Source organism: Topomyia yanbarensis, chromosome 1 (genome assembly GCF_030247195.1).
Source record: "Topomyia yanbarensis strain Yona2022 chromosome 1, ASM3024719v1, whole genome shotgun sequence".
Lineage (NCBI taxonomy): Eukaryota > Metazoa > Arthropoda > Insecta > Diptera > Culicidae > Topomyia > Topomyia yanbarensis.
Window position 1 is genome coordinate 4,266,493 of NC_080670.1, and position 23,590 is coordinate 4,290,082.

Sequence of the window (23,590 nt, forward strand, 5' to 3'; positions counted from 1 at the left end):
GGGCTGCGGTCGTGTGCGTGTGTGTGCACACGTCTAAAGCAGCGGCTTGTGCAGTGAGCAGTCAATTAAAGCGTTCTAGCGATTATTTTCGGAATTGGAATCCAGGTCGGACATCCTTCGGGTGGCAGTGTCTTGTACTTGTACCGGCCTACTTAGGTCAGACTGACGATTTACGAGCAGCCTTTGTTTGAGCTGTCGGATGCTGGAATTTGACCGTCAGTGGATGTAACATTTGTGCTTGTGTATCATCAACTCAATTTAGTTTTAGAGATTCACAATCCAAAATCAAATAGTGTCTAATTTCTACACTCGTCAACATTCCGACAGTGACAAATCGTGCATCGATCCACTTGATCGGCCATCGGAATCAAAATCACTTCAAAAACTCCGATTTCAATGTCGCGCCACATGTTTCGTTTTGTTGTTACGGCGGGGAAAGCACGTCTGTTCTTTTGTTCTATTCACTTGTAGCGACAACGTTTTGTTCACTTTCTTCGGTTATCTCGATGTCCGTTATCGTGTGGCTGTGGCCAACAATTTGTGGTTTCGCCGCCTTGTTGCAAACAACGTCTGTCCGGCCGGTAGGATCATTTATCACAATCGTAGCCATGTTTCCCCCGTTTGCACTTGACAACCGGTGTTTTCTTAGGCAAGGAGAAAAGGTCACTTTCACTGTCTCTTTAGATCCACTTCATTAATCACAAATCGGTACATCTTTTCTTGTTCGTTTCTGGTACTCACCAGAATCAATGCTAGGCTGTCAAATAACTATTAGAATCTTTTATTTGCTTGTTCTAGGAGGGTGGTATTTCGATCGATTTTTTAAAGTAGATAATTTGTCATTTATTTCTCACGGAGAGATCTGCCGCAAGCCCTCAAAATTCCATAAATTACGATCATTAATGACTTGTTCGTTCTGACCTAACAATTCTGATCGACCGATCGATTGTCAAAGATGATCCATTAGCGTCTGTTTATGTGGCTTCTAAATCAGCGGCATCAATTTGTGGTTTTGGGCGGTGCACTCAATGCAGTACGAGAACAAAGACTGCTGGTGCGCAGTAGGCGATGCCGGCGCTATTTCTCCTAGTGCGTATTTTTTTCATTTTAGATATTGCCTCTGGCATATGTTTGTTGACCTCATTTGCTGTCGACATATGTCGTACAACTGATGAGTTATCTGTATCAAGTAGATTTATTGAGACTGCAATTATAATATTACACCATATGAACGATTTGAAATAACTTACCGTGCTGTATGAGGTTAAACTGTACTCCGCTATAGCCATCTACCTGTCAAATAACCAACTTAAAAGCTTTATCTCACACACATGATTCGCGTGGAGAGGAGCTTTTGCACTTTGGTTTGTTTGTTTGTGTTTTTCAAACCATATTCACTGTAGGGGAACTGAGGGTAAATATTCAACACGAGTGAAAATGGAATAATACATTTTTATCCAGTTTTTTATTTGTTCGTCAGTTCGGCGGTACCAATTTTTTGTTTTACGATTCAAATGTTTTAAAAGTAAATGTAAAAATATATTTAAATTTCAAAAATATTTTCTTATGTATAAATAGTTTGGATACTGATTTGAAAATAAAAATATAGAATGATTTGGTTTTTTCATTGCATAGTTTTTTAAAACAATTTCATACTGACTCTAACGTTCAACGTTTTTTCATCGAAAAGTGTACCATTTCGCGAAAAAAATACCGCGTACATCGTTTGCTTTCGCTCCCAAGAGTTTTGGTGTTGAACAAGAGATAAAAAATGCGAGAGATAGATTTCCGACCGTGAATCATTTTCCAAAATGTCACCGGTGGGAGAATGCTGCATAGCGGCCATCTTGGGACAAGTTAGTGATTGGAACCAACCCTTACATGCCCAACTGTTTTCTATACTGCTCCAATACTGTTTTTCTTAAGAGGTCATACAGAAATGACGTAACTTTTTTCGGGGATTTTCGAACTTCGCGCCAAATTCGAACTACCTCCTTGGAAAATATAAGTTATATAAAACGTAGATTTTGCCAAACCCTTTTGGTTTGCATTACATTGCAAAAATTGTATGTCTACGACATGCTTTGCCGTCGAATATTATGGTATAGGCTAATACAAAGTCAATATATAAAATAGGATAACGAAAGCGTTGACGACAACTAAACTACTCATATGAATGCAACTATCGCCGACTAACTCCCGACCAAATTCGTCTCCAATCAACTGAAGCACTCAAAGGTGAATAAATCGTTTAGATTTTCTGCAGCGAATCAATAAAATGTTCGAAACTGCCAATGAATATACTCACCATCTTTCAACAAAACCAAGTCATGAAAAATGGTTCACCGATACGAAGCGACGATTGTTTGAACGATGCTTAAATGGTGGTCATCAGAAGCACAATCTACTACAGTCGGGTACGCGGCCTAGTGCACCGATGATTGTTTTGGAGCACACTCCGTCCCAAACAGTTTCTGCTGAAGTGATGAAATCCAAAAGTTCAAATGCATAGTGGAAGGATGCAGCTGTACTATTTATTACTGTAATGGCCTAAGCCTTGCCTAGTACGCTAGCCATTGAATGCTGGCCTTCGAGGTCTCTCGAAAAGAAGGTTGCGCCATGAACTGTACCAAGGATCTGTTTTGCTTTTGTGCAAAACCATGACTAATGAAATCATGGATTTTAATGATTTGTCAAACTATGGTTTTATCAACGCCTGCTGATTGGAGTGATTTTTGAAACACTGGTTAAAACGATCGAACACCTTAACTTACGTAGCCAAATACCGGAGTCACCTTGAAATGTGACCAGTGTGGATGCTAATATGAACAATGATATGTCAATATAACTATCTGACTTTCCACCCTATTAGGTTAGCGCCATGGTCAACCACATAACGCGAAGATTCACCGTTAACTGCAACTGTTGCGGCAGCACAGCTCCAGCACAATTCAATGAGTCCAGTTTCAATAACATCAGTTCTACGAATTGTCCATGTATGTGGTGGCGCTCAAATAGAAGGTAATAGTGTAAGCTATTGGCCTTACTTGCTGTGAGCGAATTTTACCTAAACCGAAACCTACAGCAATATAAAAACGTTGGCATGAAGGGGTTCAGATAATAAAATGCTTTATTATGTCGAGATTGAACATCAATTTTGTAGGTCAGGCATGCACAAACTTTTTGATTTGTACTGTCTATAATGGGTCGAAATTTGAATAATTTAATGTATACAATCATAAAGCTCTGTCAGTTTACATTTTAATTTTGATGATACCCAACAACGTCCTCGTTATTATTGCGATACCACTGTTGCACATTCTCTATATTGGCAATTCACCAGATCTGGTCAAAATTTGATGAATCCGTTGAATAAAGTCAGCATCTGGCTATACGGCTTTCGGACCGTTTTTTGACCCAGTACGCTTGTTTTATAGTCTTATATTTTAATAGTAAACTTTTACGAATGAACACATTTAGAAATGTACTGCGAATAGCACCGGGTTTGTTGGCCTCATTCCCGTCCAAAGGACTTCGATTTGGTTTGAAAGCCTTTATTACCTTCTGACGCGGTCCCCGGTCCACTGTACCACTTCCCCGATTGTAATGATACAATTGTAATATAGATAGATATTGTAACTGGAAACATTTCCTCCTCGCATTAGACTGTTTACATAGTTGCGTCTTTGGTGGCAACACGAATATAATCATTGAATAAAATAATGTGGGAGAAAATCGTTGTAGAACCAATATTTTTTGTAAATTTGTTGAATGAATAATAATCCCAAGAACCAACAGCATAAGGAAGCTGCTTAAACTTCTCGTTTAAAAAAAAATTCCGATGAGATTCATGTTCTAATAATACTATCCGAACATTTTGCTGCTTGGGATAAAATCTTTCATTCTTCATTTCATGAGCTGTGCTTCCTGGACAATTACAACATCATGCATGCATGTAAGAACTAAACAAACGGGTTCAACCATACCTCCATATAAATAAGATTTTTTTAAACAAGTGCATTTAGCCTATTTTAGTCATACATGGTTTAAATGTTAGGAAGAAGGGCGAGATAGGTGATAGCAAGTTCATATTAGAACCATTCGGCTTGCAACCTAACAAAAGAAACATCACTATACCTTTCTATTCCGAAAGTTATTCAGAATATATTGGCTAAAATTCACGTTCCTCGTACATAGTCGGGGATTTGTGCCTTTTGCGCATTTTTAGGGGTTTTCATATATTTGTAATTCTGAATCTTACCTCTTAGTACCTCTCCGATTTCTAGGATATGTTACCATTTAAAAAAAATGTATATCTTTTCAGAGGTGTCCAAATTTCTGTAACATATTATTTACTATTAAGTAGATTTCATTCATGATAACTTTTATCGGGTGTCACATGTCGGCTTAGTTTTATACCACATATTCTCCTTCACTTCCAGGTACACATATTCCTATATTGATGGGGAACCTGGCGATTGTGTCATAGTTTTTGCACCACTTCCTTCGATGCTGGTGTAGTTCCAAGCCCCGCTTACAAATAACCGCGCAAACTATATTTCTTCTTTATTTGTTTGTTCAATATCGATATGCTTGACCAGTGCTTGATACCTGGGAAATTCAATAGGAAGAGAAACACATCATTTTTGGAGGTTTTTAGATTACTGCACGTTATCCAGCTGAGCAGTTGCTTTCTAAAGAAAGACAGAGGCAGCCTGGTACACATAATGTTTGTGTATCGAAACCTTGCAATGCTGGCCAAATAGAAAAGGATTCAATTGGCCTTTTATAGGTGAAGTAGTGTAAAGTTCACGTTGTTAAAAATGAATTTGTTTCGGACAAACCATCTGAATTTTTATTGGGGGTTCTGAATAATGTTTGCCTGCCTGTTTTTCCGTAGCCGATTTTTTTGGAATAATTAACTATAAATATATAAAAAGACCCATGGCTCAGTCGAAACACATTGAGCCGTGTCAAATAAACCATGCGTATAAAAAATTGTTATTTGTTTGTCGTAAAATATTTCTAACCGAAAAAGTATACGAGGAACGTATAATAAATAAACGTATTTAATTGTCCATTAGAAAACTGAAAAAATTCTGATCCACTACATTCATCTTAAAAACTTCGCCAGAGTTTAAGGTAATCTCCTTATCAGACAGCTTCATCTTATCGATTTTTTGCCTCGATCGTTAGAATTATTATCAGAGAACATTCTTGAAAAATTTCGGTATATCACTGATTAACATTTCAAGCCTGTAAGTTTATTTTTAATTGTGCGAAGACTGAACTAAAACATGTATTAGTAGATCTGATTTTACAATTATTACCGTTCTTACTGCAAAAAAGGCTACAATTATTACCGTTCTTACTGCAAAAAAGGCTGAAAAAATTGAGCATTTTAATTAAAAATGACATATTTTAAATTTTAACTTACAATTATGGTAATATTCTGTCCTGTGCAGAAAAGCCGCCTTCCAAATAAGAAAATATTTAAATTTTTTTTTGTTTCAGGTAAAAATCACTGCCAGATTCGTGCACAAAGTTTGAGTTATTCGCGGCAAGCTGCTGCGCGAAATTGTTTAAATCCGCCATTTTTATTTATTTTGACGTTCAAATAATTTTTTTGGTTAGGTAAAAAAAGGATAATTATTGTTCTCATGTTCAAAAAGGCCTAAAACCGCCTTTTATTGAACCACTGATGAGGATGCCCGGAACGAAATTTAAAATTGCGCTTAAATTACAACAATAGAAATTATGGTTATTACTGTTTCAACATTGTTTGACGCAGACTTTTTAATCACCACTCCCTTGTTAACTGTATCACCACCCCCTTTTTAACCACCTCCTTTTCAACTGTAAAATGCATCACCAGCCCCTTTTTAACTGTAAAAGTATTTTACATTAAAATTTCCTGTCGAAACGTCAAATTTTATTGTTTTTGTATTGCAGCGAAACATTAGACTTTATTGTAAAATTACTGTACTGTCCCAGTAAACATTATGGTATTGTTACTGTACATTTTCTATTCGGGTGTCTTCTTAACCCGATCGGATTATTGAGTAGTTTTGAAATCGTACCCGTTGCCGTTTTAATTATGCGCCACTCTTTCCGTTTTACCCCTTTATACGCAAGCCGATAGAAGAGAAAAAGCTCAACACAAACACTTGGTCACAAACCGGTCTACTGGGATTCGAAAGCTTTTCGTGTGCCTGCAGTAAATGCTCTTTGTCTCTCCCGTTCACCAATACTCATTTGAAAAAAAAAGTTTGTTTATTTACTCACTGCTCTAAAAGCTCGGGTCTTCTTTATGCTGGCACTTTCTATCTCGCTCTAGCTCTGCTATGTACAACATCGTGTAAGCCAAACGTGGTTGCTATGTTTTTTCTCCCTCTCCGTGCACTGGTGTGAAGCTCCTCAAGAGGAGGAGCCTAAAGTGATAAATCATTCTGTATTCGGCTTTCGTTTGATAATGGTTGCGTGAATCCATTCCACTCCACTATGTTATGGTTGGCATCGTTTATGTGGACGCCGCTCTGTTGGTATCAGGATAAATACAAACAACGGAGGCCCCCTTGCACAAGCAATGTATCCACGACAATCTAGTATAGAAGTTTTGTTCTTTTTGTTATTAATCACGACTGAGTTGCGGTGGAATGGTGGTTTGAGCAAGATAGATAGATTCGTTCCATCACACTAACTCAATGTCGTAGATGGGGGGAAAAGCGGGGGACCCGTCCCGATCAAACAAATCATTTGACATACCCTGTAGATACAGTGCCTAAATATTTATTTAATTTTAATCTGTCTAATTCCGGGCCTATTAAAGTGAACCTCAAGTTGCTTTATTTGGACGGTGGCTTTCATCGTCTGCGGCATGCCGCGCCCTCCCCTTGATTGGATTAGGCTTTTTTTTTTGGGAGCTACTTCACGGTGTAGTGGAACTGGCAGCAAACCAGTTGGTCGTAGCGAAATTGATGCTAATAATAGACAAAAAAACTGTTCGCACCTGTCTGTGGCTTGCTATCGATTTCGGTTCGGGTCTTTGTTGTCATTGATACTGAATTTCGGCGGTTTGTTATTTTGGAGTTGTTGTTGCTGTTGCTGTAGGGAACCGGTGTCCAAATTGAAGCAGATTGATCCTTATTATTGATGCTTTTGTTATATTTAGATTTGGAGAATAGACTTGACCCCAGCCACCTTAATTTCTTTTTTATTCATTATGTAGATAAATGATATAAGGTGGAATTTTGTCACATTAATTTGTACCAATATTTTTGTATAGTAGATCACAGAATTATAAAAAGGAATAAGTTTTTCATTTCGATGCCAAAACAGATTAAATGTGTTTTTTTTCTCTTCTATTAATATTAATTAAGGCACATAAAATTATTTTGTTCTCTAGTGTGATGATGGATTTTTGTCACTTGTTTAATAATATTAAAAAAAAATTAATATGTCTGTGTCACACGTGTATCTTGAAATCGACCTTTAAGTATCTTCCCAGATTGAAAATTTTCCCGATGATATTTACGGAATATTCGAAGTTTTTCTGGTTTACATTCTTTTGAAGGACAAGCTAGGTCTGAAAATTGGACCAGTTCGATTTTTACTAGTTTACTAGTTCAAGTTTAAAAATAGTAATTATCTTCTAGAATCTAGATAAACCGTTCAACTCACTCACTGTTGGTCCCACCTCATACCCATATGGTGAGTATGAGGTGGGACTATCATTGAAATAAAATCCTGGGTACGGTCCTGACCATCAGTCGTGATGATTAGACGAAGTCGACTTATTTATTCCCAAAGAAATTTTGTTTTCGCTCGGAAGATTATAAATACTTGTAGATAGAGATCGTTCATAGAGGAACCCGGGGCAATTCGGACCTACCTAAGCAAATCGCCCCTTTAGGTGGATAGACGAGAAAGAATTTATCCGTCAATTGTTAGTTTGACACCTCAGCTAAATTTTGGTTCCAAAGAAGTTTATTTGCACCAATCCACCCAAGTAACAATTGAAGTTTTATAGCATGCTACAAGTGCAATCTAAGTTTTATGAGTTGCTATAAAACTACCATAAAACCTCAATTGTTACTAGGGCATTGCAGTGCAAGACTCTATGTTTCTCCATCCTAGTAAATTGGACCTCCGGGGAAATTCAGACAGTCATTTCATTCCAATGCAAGTTTTTTTTGCATTGGAATTATGTTTACCTATGAAATATTTATTGGAGAAACTGCTTAAGAAGTAAAAAATGCCTTTCAAAAGCTTAATCTGGTTAGTCATAGCTGTCGATTAGCGCATCATGTATTTTCTTTGCTGTGGCGTGTGAAAGTGTCTGCGTAGCCGTAAGCCGCTAAACGTTGGTTGATGGAATAGGGGGTCCGAATAGCCCCGTACGCTCATTTCGCACAAAAGTGCTGAGCGTCTTGAAAATACCTGAGTTTTCACCCAAACAAAAATCATTCCATAAAATAGGAGCCTCAAGCTTTCTGGAACACTTACTTGTAATTTTTTCACTTTTATTTGTTGAATTAATCACCGTTTTATCATTATAATGATTTTTCTTTTGAGGATGGCAAAAAATAAAACAGGTTGCAGGTCCTTTCTAAAAAACCAAAGAATTAGATTCAACTTTCAAAATTAATGTTCTAGAATAGCGGTTCCGCGAATATCACGGTCAGAAAGTCCTACCGATTTTTTGATAAATCAAGGGGGTTCGAATTACCCAAACGGTCTTAATAGCCCCGGGTTCTCCTAGTATGCATTTGGTTTAAACAAAATATTATGATTCTATAATTTCATTTCTCATGCACTCACAAAAACGCGATGCGAGACAGGACGCAATATTTATTGTCCTTACTAATTTTTTCGACCGGTTTTTGGGTTCGAAGTTGCCCATCTACAGGACGATGTCTCGGATTACTACCTAGTGGTGAGGGTTTCACTCGGAGATTTTTACTGACAGGCTTCGAGAGAAACATAAGTAAACACTGAAACCGAACAAAAAATCAAAGTGATCGCTCCACATTTTAGAGACAATTGAATCGCTTTGTATCTCTTCAGGTTATCAATTTGGCTCTGGTTGGAAAATTACCAAATTGACTCATATTGTCCATTGAGTACTTTGCTTTGGCAAAGAGTAATGCGAAAAATTTTGTCGGTTTAGTTAGGTGTAAAATTTAACTGCCACGGCTAACCGCAAACAATCCAAAAGCACCAGTAACTTTCTCTGTGGGGGATAAGCCTGGAGAACTGAAACGAGCATTGCTCTCCTCCAGAGCATTATGGGAAGCACAACGCGGTGTCTTCCAGAATTCTTTGCAGAGCGCAAACCTGCGGTTTCAAGTCTATCATTTTTTTACACTACTGCCCAAGTAACCATAAGCATTAAGCCACTGCACAATATTGGCTATACATTTGCACTAATGTTGCATTGTAACTTCATTATAGCATTAACAATATAATAAAGCCAGAGCTCAAAAAAATTGACACCCCTGCATGAACTTGAAAGAAATCGAAATTCAATTCATGCTCGGCGCGATGAATGAAATGTTTGGTTCGTTTCCCTCGTCATTCGTTCTTTCGACACAGCGCATTCAAGTTTCGGGTATGCAAACCGAATTTTGCTTCTATGCTAGCTCTGAGGTAGATTATTGAGCAAAAGTGCACCAGTTATAGATTACGCAGTTCAATTATGCTCGAAAATGTAGAAGATGCCAACTTCTGCCTTCAAACTGTCCACATAATAACAAATGAATGCTTTGGTGGTCGATGAAGGAATTTATGTTTCTTTTGCATCCAAGCATTCGATTCTGCTTGAAATTTCAGTCAGTTGGAAAGTCTATGAATGTTGGTTTCGGTAAATACAAGCTGAAATAAGTAACTGATCTTGAATTTTCGCAGCACTGAATAAAGATTAATATTAGCATCATTAATCCATACATGCACAGTCGAAATATAGCATTATCGCTTGCTCTGTATACGTATATAAAGCTGATATAAGGCGTACATGCTTCAAGGATCTTTAATGTATGTAAGCTTTACATGTCCATTTAGTGCCGCTATGTAGCAAATATAAAGCCAATATAATGCTGTGGATTTATTCGTTATGCAACTTCTCTTGAAGATTCGATATTCGGCATATTTAATTTCATTCAAACATATGCTATATAGCCTAGAGAGCAAAAGCTACGCACTTGCCGTGAAGGACAAGGCAAGGTACCTCTGTTCGAGACTTACTAAAGATAATTTTCATGAAACATTAATCATATCGTATTAGAATGAAATCCCGATAAGGATATAAATTACAATGCATTAGAGGGGATTAGGGAGTCAATTACTGTTTCCAACAGTATTTTTATATTTTTCCTTTTCGTTCATCATACCGAAAAGGAATCCAAAGAAAAATGTTGAAAAACCATATTGCGGAAAATGACAGTCAAGTCAAGCTTTCTAATAGCATGACATTTGTGCACTGGTGTTATACAATAGCATTAGTACTGCACAAACGATCTGTCAGTTTCTGCACACTAGTAGCCCTATATTTTGCTTTTTCTGGCATAATAATGGCATTATATTAGGATGTATGGCTTGGCGGCTCTTTAAGACTGCTTTATATGTAGATCTAATGCAGATATTAGCCTACGTTATAATGCTTATTGGTTACTTGGGTGGTACTATAAATGCGGAAACAGATCACCGATTTGAGTATTGTAGAAGAGGTTGCTACCTCTATATGAGAAGCATGGTAGCCCTCCACATTTTGGAAGGATTTGGCGTTGGTGCTCTACGCTAAAATTAGTTTCAATTGGTTCACGTAGAAGAGCATAGATTCCGTTGAGAAAGACATCAATCTACCAAATTATTCTTTCCTCAAAATAATGATACAAATGACAAATCGATAGTAATAGTAGCAAATATTATACAGCTGATAATTAAGGGGGGGGGGGGGTATTTGCAAAGCAGTAGCGTGGTCTCCTGGTGCCCATGGCAAAGTCTCATTTTTGCGCCCTTCTGTTACATTGGCTTTCTTTTTCTGGTCGATTTTCGAACAATAATTTAGTGTGTACCTACATGGAAATGTCACACTTATTCCTACTTATTTTATGACTTATCCGTGGCGGGAGCTACCCCGGTCAACTTCACACAATGGGCCTGTGCTGGTAAAATTGAATTGTTGAAAGTTTCGGTTTTTGTTAATGTTAGCAACAGTGTCAGCAAATATAGGGCTACCAAATTGGTCCAGAAACTAATGATCTGGCAAGGAATTTGCAGCTGCGAGCTTAAAACCAAGCTTAGCTGGTTAGATTTTGCAAGCTGCCACTACAGCCGAGAGGTACTACACTGGTAACGAGCATTCAGCGAGATCGGAAAATCCTTCGCCGTGTTTTACGTATTTGTAAGCGATGAATAGTTCACAGGATTGATAGCACCTATTAATATAGCACTCTTCACTTTTTGATAAAACTTATATATTTTATATAGAACTCCGTATCTACATACCTGCTCACAAAGTAGAGATCGACGGTGTGATTACCGATTCGATGGTTTAGCGTGGATCTGCTGAAGCTCGGGGTTGCCTGTTTTGTATGTCGCTTCAAACCCGTATCGGGGGACCTGCTTTGCCTAATAACGTTTTATTCAAGACGGCTCGACTCCCTGTTTGGCTGTTTGTATCGTGCATCATGTTTTGTAATAAACACAAGACCCGGTGAAAAGTTCGCAGAGAATCGAGAGGATGTGCTTATTGTTGGGAGAGTTCTCATAATCCATTACCATTCCCTGCGTAAATGCATAACGAATTTGAAGCATTTCCTTAAAAGACGCTCTAAGCACACTTGCAGAATACTTAACAGCTCGAAGAAGCGCTGACACAAATTCGAAGTAAACAGCTCCAGATTTTAGACTGTTGAGATCAAACAAGGAGTTTCCTGCTTCCAGAAAAACACAAAAAAATCCAAGTATCTCATCATTTCAACCAGGGACTTAACTCAGTGCAGGTTAGGCAACGGTAACTTTGTGATATTGTGAAATTTCCCCGGCACCGAGAAGAGCTTCAATTCTCACGGTACGACATGGGATTATCTTCTCGATGATAATCGATCAAGCTTTCTCCACGATCTTTGCTAAATATTGTTCATCTTGTTCATAGTCTGATTTTGAACACAACGTTTACAGAATCCTATTTCAAGCCCACACATTTATTGTGAACAGTGAGAATCAGTTCAGTTCATGGAAATAAGATTTTTATTGTCGTTCACATGCAAATGGCTTCCGTCGCGAAACAGTCGGAAAATATCGTCACCTTTACTTTTAATTGGTTTTACCCAAACCCATCTTTAGGTCATAACTAGTATTATTAGTATTGTCAAAGAACGTGATAGGTGCACAAATATGACATAAAATAAGGCATTATCTTGCATCGAAACACTTGTACTGGATCTCACCACGAGAAAAGTATTACACCACTACAGAGTGAGTTCGCACCGTTGCATTCAATCTTGCATTCAAACCATTGCCTAGAGTTGACTCAAAAGCCCCAATTTGAAAATATTCCTACATTCCCATCGTATTTGCTGTCTTATCAGCTCGACGGTCGTGCCGCTATCAGCCCTGGCGAGAGCAGCACCGAGACGAGTGATAACAGCTTATCTCCTCTGTGCTTTAATTGTTTTTGCGAGAACAAAAAATCAGTCACACTAGATATGGCCCACTCTACGGCAGCGGTGAATAGCACACGCTTCTAGCACACCGTAACAACCGTAGTAGGCGCTGGCAATTCAACAGTGGTATCGTGTTGTGGACGAAAAAGGAAATATTCGTGTTTAGATTTTTCAGATTGCCTACTATGGTCGTTGCCGTGCGATTTTGATTTTGATAATTTGTGACAGTTTTCCGGAGTACCATTGCAATTTATTCATCGAGTCAGTGAAACAAATGTGTCCTAGTGAAGAGGTTCGCTGATCGATTGCTCTGTCGTCATATAATATTGTTATTTACGTTTTCTAGTGCTGTCAGTGGATGATGTTAAATTTGTTGTTTGTTTGCGCTTTCGTTGTAGGAAATGGATCTGATCGAGGTGCTGTGGAAGCAGGACGTAGACTTGGGATTTACCTTGACGGCCCCGACCGCTGTGGCGGCCGGAAGTGGCACAGCCAAGGGAGGTGCCAACAGTTCCGATGAGCTGGAGAAACTTAAAGTACTGCTGGAGATCAAGGACGATGAAGATAAGGTGAGGAGACTGGTTCAGTGCGGTTTACGAGCCAATAATATAGCCATATTGTTGTGAAATAGATTGAGACGGTTTTTCTTCTTCTTTTTTCGGTCTGGTTGAATTATAGAAGAAAGATGATAAGCAGGAAGCTGATGAAGATCCGTGGGCTGGACTGTCGTATACAATTGATACCGAGACGGGTGAGTACAGGTTTTAGTATACTCTTGTGTGCAACTTTTCAGTTGGAGCAGAATTGTGTGCAGTGGGTAGGGGTTTTAAGGGAAGCTTTGAAACTTCATTTCGTTGCGGAAACTTGGGACTCGGGCTTACTACCCGATTGTCCACTTGCTTTTGTGGTACTCTAAGAATCGGTTGCAAAGTCTGTCGACATAGTCGGTACTGGTTCACAACTGTTTGAGTTCTTCGAATGACGCAATCTAGGCGAGGCCATTAGTCTTCAAGTACATAGTTAGGAACAGTCATCAGATTGATGAATGCGATTTTGGACAGCCAATCCTCAAACAACATTTGGACATTCCTAACCGTAAATGATTAGGTTTGCTCTCGGCACCACCAATGGATTCATTAATTATTAGTATCCCATTGTGAGCAGATATTGAACTTTTTCACGGAATAATCGAACAGCTCTGCTGTCTTCCTAGCCTTTGATTTTCCCCGTACATTTGCCTGAGCTCAGCTTGACGATCCGACTTACTTTCCCATACTATATCCTTCTGTGATCCAATCAAAACTTCGCCGCGTGACACCAACCGACTCTGAACCGACACATATCGATCCTATCCCCCTGCTCGAGCTCACCTTGTGAATCAACTCATCGAACCAATCAGTGCACGCTGTTACGAACCCTATTCTCCAGGTTCAAGTCTTCCGCGATGGCGATGATGAATTATGGGGGCAAAAGTTTCCTCGCATTTGAAAAATAATCAAATCATGACAAGGTTATTTCACATTTTATGCTCGTTTTTACTTCTCCATGTGCGTGTATTATATGTGTGTACATAAAACTGTGATATCTCGCCGTCTTTCAAGACATGCAATTAAGGCAAACCGCTGAGCTGCTCTTCTCGAAATCTGCCTCGTCTGTCCCCTCTTTGGGCACCTCATGGAACCGCACACGTGTATTCGCGTATCTAGCGTTCCGTGCTTGAAAGAGAAGATTTTTAATCTGTCTCCCTGCTACGATCTTGCTCCTCAGATATCATCAAAAATACGTTATAATTCGTGGCATTGATACTGGCGGCTGTTATGTGTCCGACCACCACTCGAACACAACCGAATCAAACAGCAGGTGAGAGTGAGAGCGCAAAGGTTTTGATTGATAGGAATCTTTGGGAATCTACCCTACCGTAGAATGGATAAATTTAGGCTAAAATCTTTGGGTAACACAAGCGCCGATATGGTTCACTCAAATAATGTTTGACTACTCACAAGGAAGTCAACTGGGACCTTTGTTTTCTTATTATACACAAATGAAATCAATTTACAAAAGCATGCATTGTAAATTTTGTATCAAATTTCAATCCCACCTCATCCGACGGTGGTATTGCACCGTCAAAAAATCTCACTTCATCATATTTATAAACCCCCAAAATTAGTCCGTGCAGGCTGTGAACAACAGCACCGTTTCAAATGAAAGAAAGCAGCGAAAAACTGCATGAGACCGAGCCCCCCGGGTTAATCCTTTGTTTTACAAATTACTAAAGGCTAAGCCGTTTCCGAACAAATAAAATAAAATAAACGTAAATCCACCGAGCGAACACTAATTATTCATTTTTGTTTCGTATCTTGATTGTGGTGCAAGAAAATGAAAGAGAAAGAGCAGCGCAAAAAAAAACATAATGTTAAAGATGCTTATCGTACCTTCCCGGTTGCGAAGCTGAACAGTGCTGATGATGGCATAAGCCAAACATGGGCACCAACAACGAAACCAAAAAAAAAAAAAAAACAAAGATGATATCGCCCCCATCATGGAAAACTGTTACACTACATCGCTAATAATTCTCAGCCATGTTTCGCTGCTGGTTGGCGGTTTTGCTTCGGTTTTTTTTCTTTCTCCCGCGCTGCCCCTGCTGTTACATTTTAGGTTGGGATTTTTCTCCTATTTCTAAATAATAATAATAATACCGACCGAACCGTGTGCCAGAGGAAGCCGACCTGAGTTGCCGCCGCACCGCGTGCCGCCGCCGTTGGATCGCCTGCGATGATAATGGTTAATGAGTTTTCTAACCGACCTAACCGTCCCCCCATCATACCCTCTTGCGCTTTCGACCTGTGATAGGTGATCCGCTGAAACCATCTATCAACGTCACTCGCCGGGGTGCACGGATCCGATTGGACCGGGCTGATGGGAACAAAACATGGGTGTAGAAACCTTGGTCTCAATCCGCTCGAAAAAAGGGAGAAATTAGACTTTCATCGAGTTGTGTGCCATTCGCTGTTGTTCTTCAAATTCTACGGTTATGTGGATCACGTGTGGTGGTGGTTTTCGCTGGCGTCGAAAAAGTCAATTTTCGTCGTGTTAAAAAATTAAATAAATGAATTCACTTTAAGTTAGTAGATTAGACAATAATAAAAATATGTTTTCGAATACAAAAAAACTGTTATATTTAGAATTTAAAAGAATTTAAATGTCAATTTACACGCAAATCAAATCTTGTTGTATCATGACTAAACCTAAGTCAAGGGACTACAGGCAACACACTAGACAGGAATGTTTAACCGTCAAGTCCATTTTCGGCTCCCGTTTGAGATCTTAAAATTGCTCATCCGGCAAGCGATTTGTAGTTACGTAGGTTACGTGACGAATTTTCACTGTACAGGGTGGCTTTTTAAAACGGCCGCACTGTTTTGATCTGTCAAAATTCAATAACAAAACGCTGGAAAAAAATTAAATTCAAGTGTATGTGGAAATCTTTTTTTCTGGGATAAAAGAATGTAATAATTGCATAGTGATATTGTGAAATTTCAGGAATCCAAGCGCTGTGCAGTGTGGGAACTATTAACGAAACAGAAGTCCGTTGGAGACATAACGTAGCTGCTCGGTGTAAATCGAAAATTTGTCTGACGATGCGTGAAAGGAATGCAAGATGAAAGTGAAGCGGTCTCGTTCTGTAAGAACAAAGGTATTGATTAAAGCTGTGGTCAATAAAATACGTTGCAATTCGGCCCGATCCATGAACCGCAATGCTAAGGACTACAATCTGTCACGTAAGGCGGTCCAAACTTTGGTGAAAAAGATCTTGGTTTATATCCACAGAAACATCGACAACAACAGCTTCTTTCTGGGGCAACGAAAAAAAAATGAGACTGGAAGGATACAAAACGCTATAGAGTTGGTACGCAGATTATTCTGCCGTCATCTGTATCTATTCTAATGAGAAATTATTCGATGCAAGCCGCAAATTTAACCATCAAAATGATAGGATAATCCGAAAAAATCTTGATTCCATTAATCCCAGCGAGGATATAAGACGCAACAACCGGATTCGGTTGTGATTTGGTACAACCAAAAATCAACCAGGAAGTCTAACTGGAGTTTTTACAGTTGAAAGTTTTGTCGTGGATCAAAAACGAGCTACCAGGCATTGACATTTGCTTTATCCAAGATTCAGTACCAAGATAAGGTAGACAAAAAGCATGCAACCGTGGTGTCACCATAATTTGAAGTATTTTTGGACTAAGAAAATGTGGCTTCTTTCGTCAATCCACTCGACTTTTTAATGTAAAATATTGTTGTTGAGAAAGACACCAATGCTATTCGAAACGTAATAACGATGCTCTAATGACAGCAATTGAGAAAACTTGGAAGAATACTCCAGTAGAAACGGCGAGTCAACTGTTTCAGTGTCCCTCTAAGACTCGCAAATAGTCACTCAGAAACTATTATGTGAGGTTTAACATCGAGTACAAAAAAGTAAGCAAACGTTGTTACTCGCATCATAAAAACAATGTTCAACGCAAACTTAAATCGCATCCAAAGTCTTTTTGGAGATATATCAACGAGCTACGTAAAGCGTCTGCTCTCCCGTCGACGATGATTCTGAATGAATAAAATCTGTCGTCAGTGCTTTAGAAGGTTGAAATTTTACCTTCTGAGCATGTTACCGCCTCCGCCAGAAACGTACCTTTGCAAACATAGAGTTTTGGTCAAATGAATGTGAACGATGCAATGATTACCCAAGTGGCCCGCCAGTTGAAGTCACCCCATAAACCGGGACCCGATGGAATACATTCTTTTGAAGCATCATATCGATCGTTTGCTGCCCCCCCCCCCCCCTTCATCACATTTTCCAACTGTCTTTATCGAAGGGGATTTTTCCCTCATGCTGGAAATACGCGCATGTTTCTAGTATATAAAAAAGGCAAAATGACATCGCTAACTACCGTAGCATCACATATCATTGCGCCGTTTCAAAGCTGAATGAACTTATCATAATGGAACCTTTTTTTCACTCACTGCAAGCAATACCAACATGGTTTCATGCTCGGACGCTTGACCACTACAAATTTGTTGTCTTACCTCATTCATCACTTATGAGCATGGCGGAACGGAATCAAACGGATGTTATTTACACTGATCTGTCGGCAGCTTTCAACAAGATTAACCACGCTAAAACCGTTGCCAAATTGCTGAGACTAGAATTTTGCAGTGAGATATGTTTAAAGCTACATCCGGTATTCCACAGGGAAGTCATCTTAGACCGGTAATTTTTTTATTGTATTTCAATGACGTAAACCACCTTTGGGAAGGACCTTGCCTGTCCTTTGCGAATGACCTGAAAATGTATTCGCAGATTCATTCGATTGCTTATGCTCATTTCCTACTAAAACAATTGGACAGCTCCGCAGCTTGGTGTGATTTAAATGGATCGATCGTCAACCTCAGTAAATGCTTACAGTTACAAGAAAAAAGTAACCCATTCGCTTCAAGTACACCTTGGAGGAAGTTTAAATCGATCGCGTCACCCACCGTAAAGAACTTGGAGTTATCCTGAATGTCGAACTCACTTTCAAACAAAACTTCTCGTTCATTGTCGGTAAAGCATCCCAAACGCTGGGCCTCATAATGCGCATAGCTAGAGACTTCGCCGACGTCTATGTTACTATACATTGGTCTGCCCAACTATTGAATTCAACTCCGTAGTGTGGAGCCCTATCTACAGTGCGAAAAGAATCGAATCGCAGATTTATTAGATTCGAAGGCTACCACTGCTTGATCTGCATCGGTTACCCAGCTACGAAAGTCGGTGTCTACTTATTGACCTGGACACCCTGCGAACATGGCGGAATCTCTTGAAAGCGCCCTTCTTAGCAGATATTCTGCAGAATAGGATCAACCGCATACCATATTATCTTATGAAACTGCTTTTATTTTAACGAATCGGTTTGCTATGATTTGATTTTCCATAAGGCTTCTTTGATTTTTCATAAGACATCATATATTTCTATCAAGTTCTTGAGAAGTCGTATGTTTGCATATTCATCTAATAAAAACGCTTTTAATCCACTTAACAGTGTGATGAGACATTTCTTATAACTCTTATTATAACTCTTATAACTCCAAAAATTAAATGTACCTATTAATGTGAAACACAGTGAATAATACATACAATAAAGACCCATTTTTATAAGTCTCATGCCTTATTTTAGGCTGACAAAATGGAGACATTGACTAAAGCGGGCAATTTTTTTTTCTTTATAATAAACTGAAGCTGGTAAAATATTCTTCCCGTCCCTTGATGTAGTCTGATAACTATTTCTGATTATGATGAATTTTTCATTTTTGCATATTTCCATCTTCATGATAAGGAAAACATGCTCAAGAAAGGATTTAGTCGAATTCAGTCTTGTTCGTCTGCTAGAGCCCATCAAACATATGTTCATATTTGGCTGCTAAAATCGGGGTTTCAATGTATTATGATAGATATTCAGCATTCGAAAAAGTTTCTTGTGAACGAGTGTAGAACGACTTTGTTTCTACTTACTTGAAATCAGCGGCGTAGCCAGAAGTTCGGTTTGGTGGGGGTCCGGTGAAAATCGATCATACTGTCCAAACGGCATAATTCCGAAACCGTCATTTTTGAATTTTTAAAATTATGCAGAATTAATTTTTCAAAAAATAGTAACAGAGTTCGTGTCTTTAGCGAATTTGTTGAGACTTTATTGTGGTCATGAATATTAACCTGAGAAAATTCATCATAAATACTTCTTGGACGATATACCGTCAAAATTATTTTATCAAATGATGCGCTATTTAACGTTTGTAAAACTCATCGAAGATACTAAACCTCCGAAGTTGGCGGTTTCAAAATGATGCTATCTTGACCTTAAATTACTGATTTTAAACATTTGACCTATACATATAATTGGTCATACAACAAAAATCAAATGCTCATCAAAATCGATCAGAACCTGCTAGAATCGAATGGAAATCGTTATTTTTCATAAATTTCTCTCTACATTCGGAAAGTGTTATCCTCGTTATTAATCATATTACGTTTTCGTCTCAACTCGACGCATTCCCAAAATAAAAACCTGTCTTAATCCACCTAGTGGTGCAATTGTGCTTGTCTCATTTGTCCAGACTACGATTCCATGGCTGGTTATGTTCAATACAATGGTGGAAATGAATATTACATGTTCAGTACGATTTGCACAATGGATCGACAGCCACGATCTTGAGATACTATGTGATACTGAAACATCGCTTGAAACCAGCGGCGGATCATGGAGAAAGGTCCGGGAGGTCCAGATCCTGCCGAAAATTTTCAACTTGTTAAGAAATTTTAAACTAGTTTTAATTTTAAAGTAGCAACCTCTCACTGCATACTCCCTCTGGGCCGGTATGATTGTCGATTTTTAGAGTGATTGCATAACCTTTCTATATGAGAAAGACAAAAATGTACCAAAGTCCAAAGAAGTCAATTTTTGTCAAACATCTCAATGTTTCATGCATTTTAAAGTCATTTGGCATTAAAAATACAAATTTGATTTTGAAAATTTTTCCCCTCTCGCAGGTTGATGGGATTGACGGTATTGTAAACATCATCAAGCCACAATATATTCAATAGAGTTATCTAAATATAAGGACCTTCGCTCTTTTTAGTTTTTATTTGCACCAAGTTCTACTACTAGAGGTTAATTAGTTCTCATGTTAATAATCCACCAAACATTACGACTACTGAGGATTTGATTTATATAAGAAGCCCGCTTCAAGATGTTGATTACAATACGCCCCGATAGTGGTGTGTCGAGGAGGCCGGGAGGGCTGATATGAGCCTTTTGTCTGTTCTATACCTTTCCTCTATTCACCAGCTCATAACCAACAATCAACCAGTAACAAATAGATAATTGAGAAAGGATGTGCTATGTGTGGTGATTGGCTATTCAAGTATTAGTAGTGTTTGAAGTACTAATGTATGTCTCATGTGATGATCATAACTTCAGCTGTATCTTGTACCTATCTAATCTACTACGTCTTTCATATATTGTCTTTTATTTCTTCTTTTCGAGTCCTATACTGCCATTCTACACCCGCCTTCAGCTGAATCAACAACGATGGTGATAGTGAACGTCTTAACACTCACACATTCTCAAACGCGGTCTCAGCGGGAACCTACAAAAATGCCATCGTGCACGCGATTACGAATCGGTCACGTCCGAAAGTCTATCCTTGATCCTAGAAGCCTAGGTCCATGCCTTCAGCTGGACCAATTAAGAAAATACGCTCATATCTATTAGACAACACGTCTCATGGCGACATGACCGGGAACCCTATCGATATAAACGATCCCACTTTCTGCCAGAATTCAAACCGCGCACTGAAAATTTAATATCAGACTCACGGTTCGCGCAACCATTCAAGAACACACGTTACAAAATCACGTCAACGCACAAACGTTAGAGCCCCTCGCGATTTTCCAAGCAACCTACGAACTCGCAAACATGATTACACCCCGGTGATAAGGTGAAAATCTCAGCACTCATAAACTTACCAACACGATCTCAAGTGTCAACCTACAAACTCCCGCGCTCGCGCCATCATGAATCGGGATCGTCCGGAAGTATCTATCCTCGGTACAAACAATCTAGGTCCTTGTTAATTATTAAAAAAATAATAAAATTGAAAAATAACTACCACATCCACTAGACAAAACGTTCCATGGCGACATGACCGGAAACTCTAGTGATATGGGGTAACTCTCTCCCTGTCAGAATGTGATCCGTACACCGAAAACTAAAGATCAGAATGACGGTCCGCGAATATATAAATCGCCGCAGGGTTTCAAAATCGAATTTATACACGCGAAGTCACATACACGCGAGCACACGGGACAAACACGTCAACATACGAACGCTTAAGCCCTTCGCGATCATCTACGCACACCTATGCCCGCGATCGCGTAAACTTGATAACACTGCGGCAATTGTGTGAACGTTTTAGTACTTACGAAGTTACAAACGCGATCTCAAACGCCAACCCGCAAATGCGCGATCATGAATCGGTCACGTCTGGAAATCTTTAACCTTTATTCTAGCAATTTAGGTCCATACATTCAGTTGGACCAATCAAAAAAAAAATAAAGCTCATATCCACTATACCACGCGTTCTACGACGACATGATTGGGATCTCTAATGATATGGAAGAGCCAACTTCCTTCTGGAATCTGAACCGTACACAAAAATTAAGTATCAGATTCACGGTCCGCGCGCGATCATTCTAGAACACACGCGAATATGCAAAAGGCACACGGCTATGAAATAGAATTTATGCACGCGAAGTTACACGTTAGCACACGCGACATACAAACGCACACGCGATCGAGCACATTAACGTACAAATATTCGAGCCCTTCGCGATGATACACGCGATTCCGAGTCCCTACGCCCGCACATGCCTGAACCGTACAAAGAATATCACATTCAGAATCACGGCCCGCTACAATTGGCCTATTGCAGTGTTTTATTGGGCGACATTGCCTGTCTCGTCTGCAAATTGTAGTATGTGATTCTGACGGGGAGCCCTTCCGAGAACCTAGCTCTACAGCTCCAGTAGGACAACTCTCGAAAAAAAAAAAAAAAAAAAAAAATTGATTTTGAAAATTTTTCATTTCAGTTTATATGGGAATTTGCTGTGTGATTACACTCTTCAACTCGTAACTCCGCAACCGGAAGTCCAATCAATAAAAAAATTCAATAGCAGCCGATGGGAAGGTTGTACTTTTCATTTGAGACTAACTTTGTGCAAATCGGTCCAGCCATCTCTGAGAAACAGAGGTCACATTTTTTCCACATACACACATACACACACAGACATTTTCCGATCTCGACGAACTCAGTCGATTGGCATATGGTCGGTGTTAGGTCAGACCGGACTAAGTGACAGTGCATTGATTTCGAGAAAAACGCGTTTAAAGTTTGAATCGCAGCATCCTTTACATTATAATTGGAAAATAATTTTTGCCATAATTCTTGTTTATTGTTTCATATTTCAAATCCGGTAAAAGTGGAATGTAGATGAAGAAATTCTTTATCCAGTGCTATCATTAACTCATTTTTTGATGTTTTGCGACTTAGTCCGGTCTGACTTAACACCGACCATATGACACTCGGCTCTCCGGGTCGGGATTAGATTGACGAATTTTAGAGTGAATGAGAAAGGCAAAAACATTTTTAGCAAATGTTGAAAGTTATGCATTTTTTTGGTGAGCAGTTCTATGTTTCATAGACATTAAATCAATTTTAACTTCGCTTCCTATTAAATAAAGACCCTTATTACAGTACATCTCTACAAAAGCGAGCTCAATTTGAAAATAAATCTGAGGATTATGATTGATTACAGAACTCTGGAATTTTCTATTGGATTGTTTTCAGGCAGGAATTTGATATTGATGCTATTAGACAACTGTGAAATCAAGACCAATAGATCAGTTACATATCAGGACCCCATTCCGACCATTTATCAAAAGTCCTCATGACGTGTACAACAACAGGTTATCAATCTACGGATCAGATAATTGTTATTGTAATATTGAATTTAATCAGTCTGCATCAATAAATTTTCAATTTCAATCCAATATTTTTTTTTGGGTGTGGTGGGGGGGGAGGGGTTGTATGGTGTTAAACCCCAAAACCTTCTCTTGGCTACGCCGTTGCTTAGAGTTATTTATTTCGCTTTTCATTTTCCGATATGTTTCAGATCGATCCGATGGTTATAAGTTATAAAAATTGCAGTCAGAAGGTTCGCACAAATGAACATTTTTGTACTGATAAGTTATCAAGTTCCTTTCAGACAACTTGGAAGTGTTCGGTGATTATTTCTAGCGGTTGTAAATAGTAAAATGAAATACAAA

The 23,590-nt window shown here is 38.9% G+C and overlaps 1 protein-coding gene across 4 annotated transcripts in view; it reads left to right on the top strand.

Moving 5' to 3' along the window:
• LOC131676670 (segmentation protein cap'n'collar) overlaps positions 1-23,590 on the top strand; it is a 130,979-nt gene that overhangs the window by 20,021 nt on the left and 87,368 nt on the right. For 3 of the 4 annotated variants that reach the window (XM_058955907.1, XM_058955906.1, XM_058955905.1), the window contains 2 exons: positions 13,064-13,234; positions 13,344-13,416. In XM_058955907.1, coding sequence (XP_058811890.1) covers positions 13,064-13,234; positions 13,344-13,416 — 244 coding nt within the window. Of the gene's footprint in view, positions 1-12,722; positions 12,958-13,063; positions 13,235-13,343; positions 13,417-23,590 lie in introns of those variants that run through there. The other variant, XM_058955908.1, reaches the window with a different exon arrangement.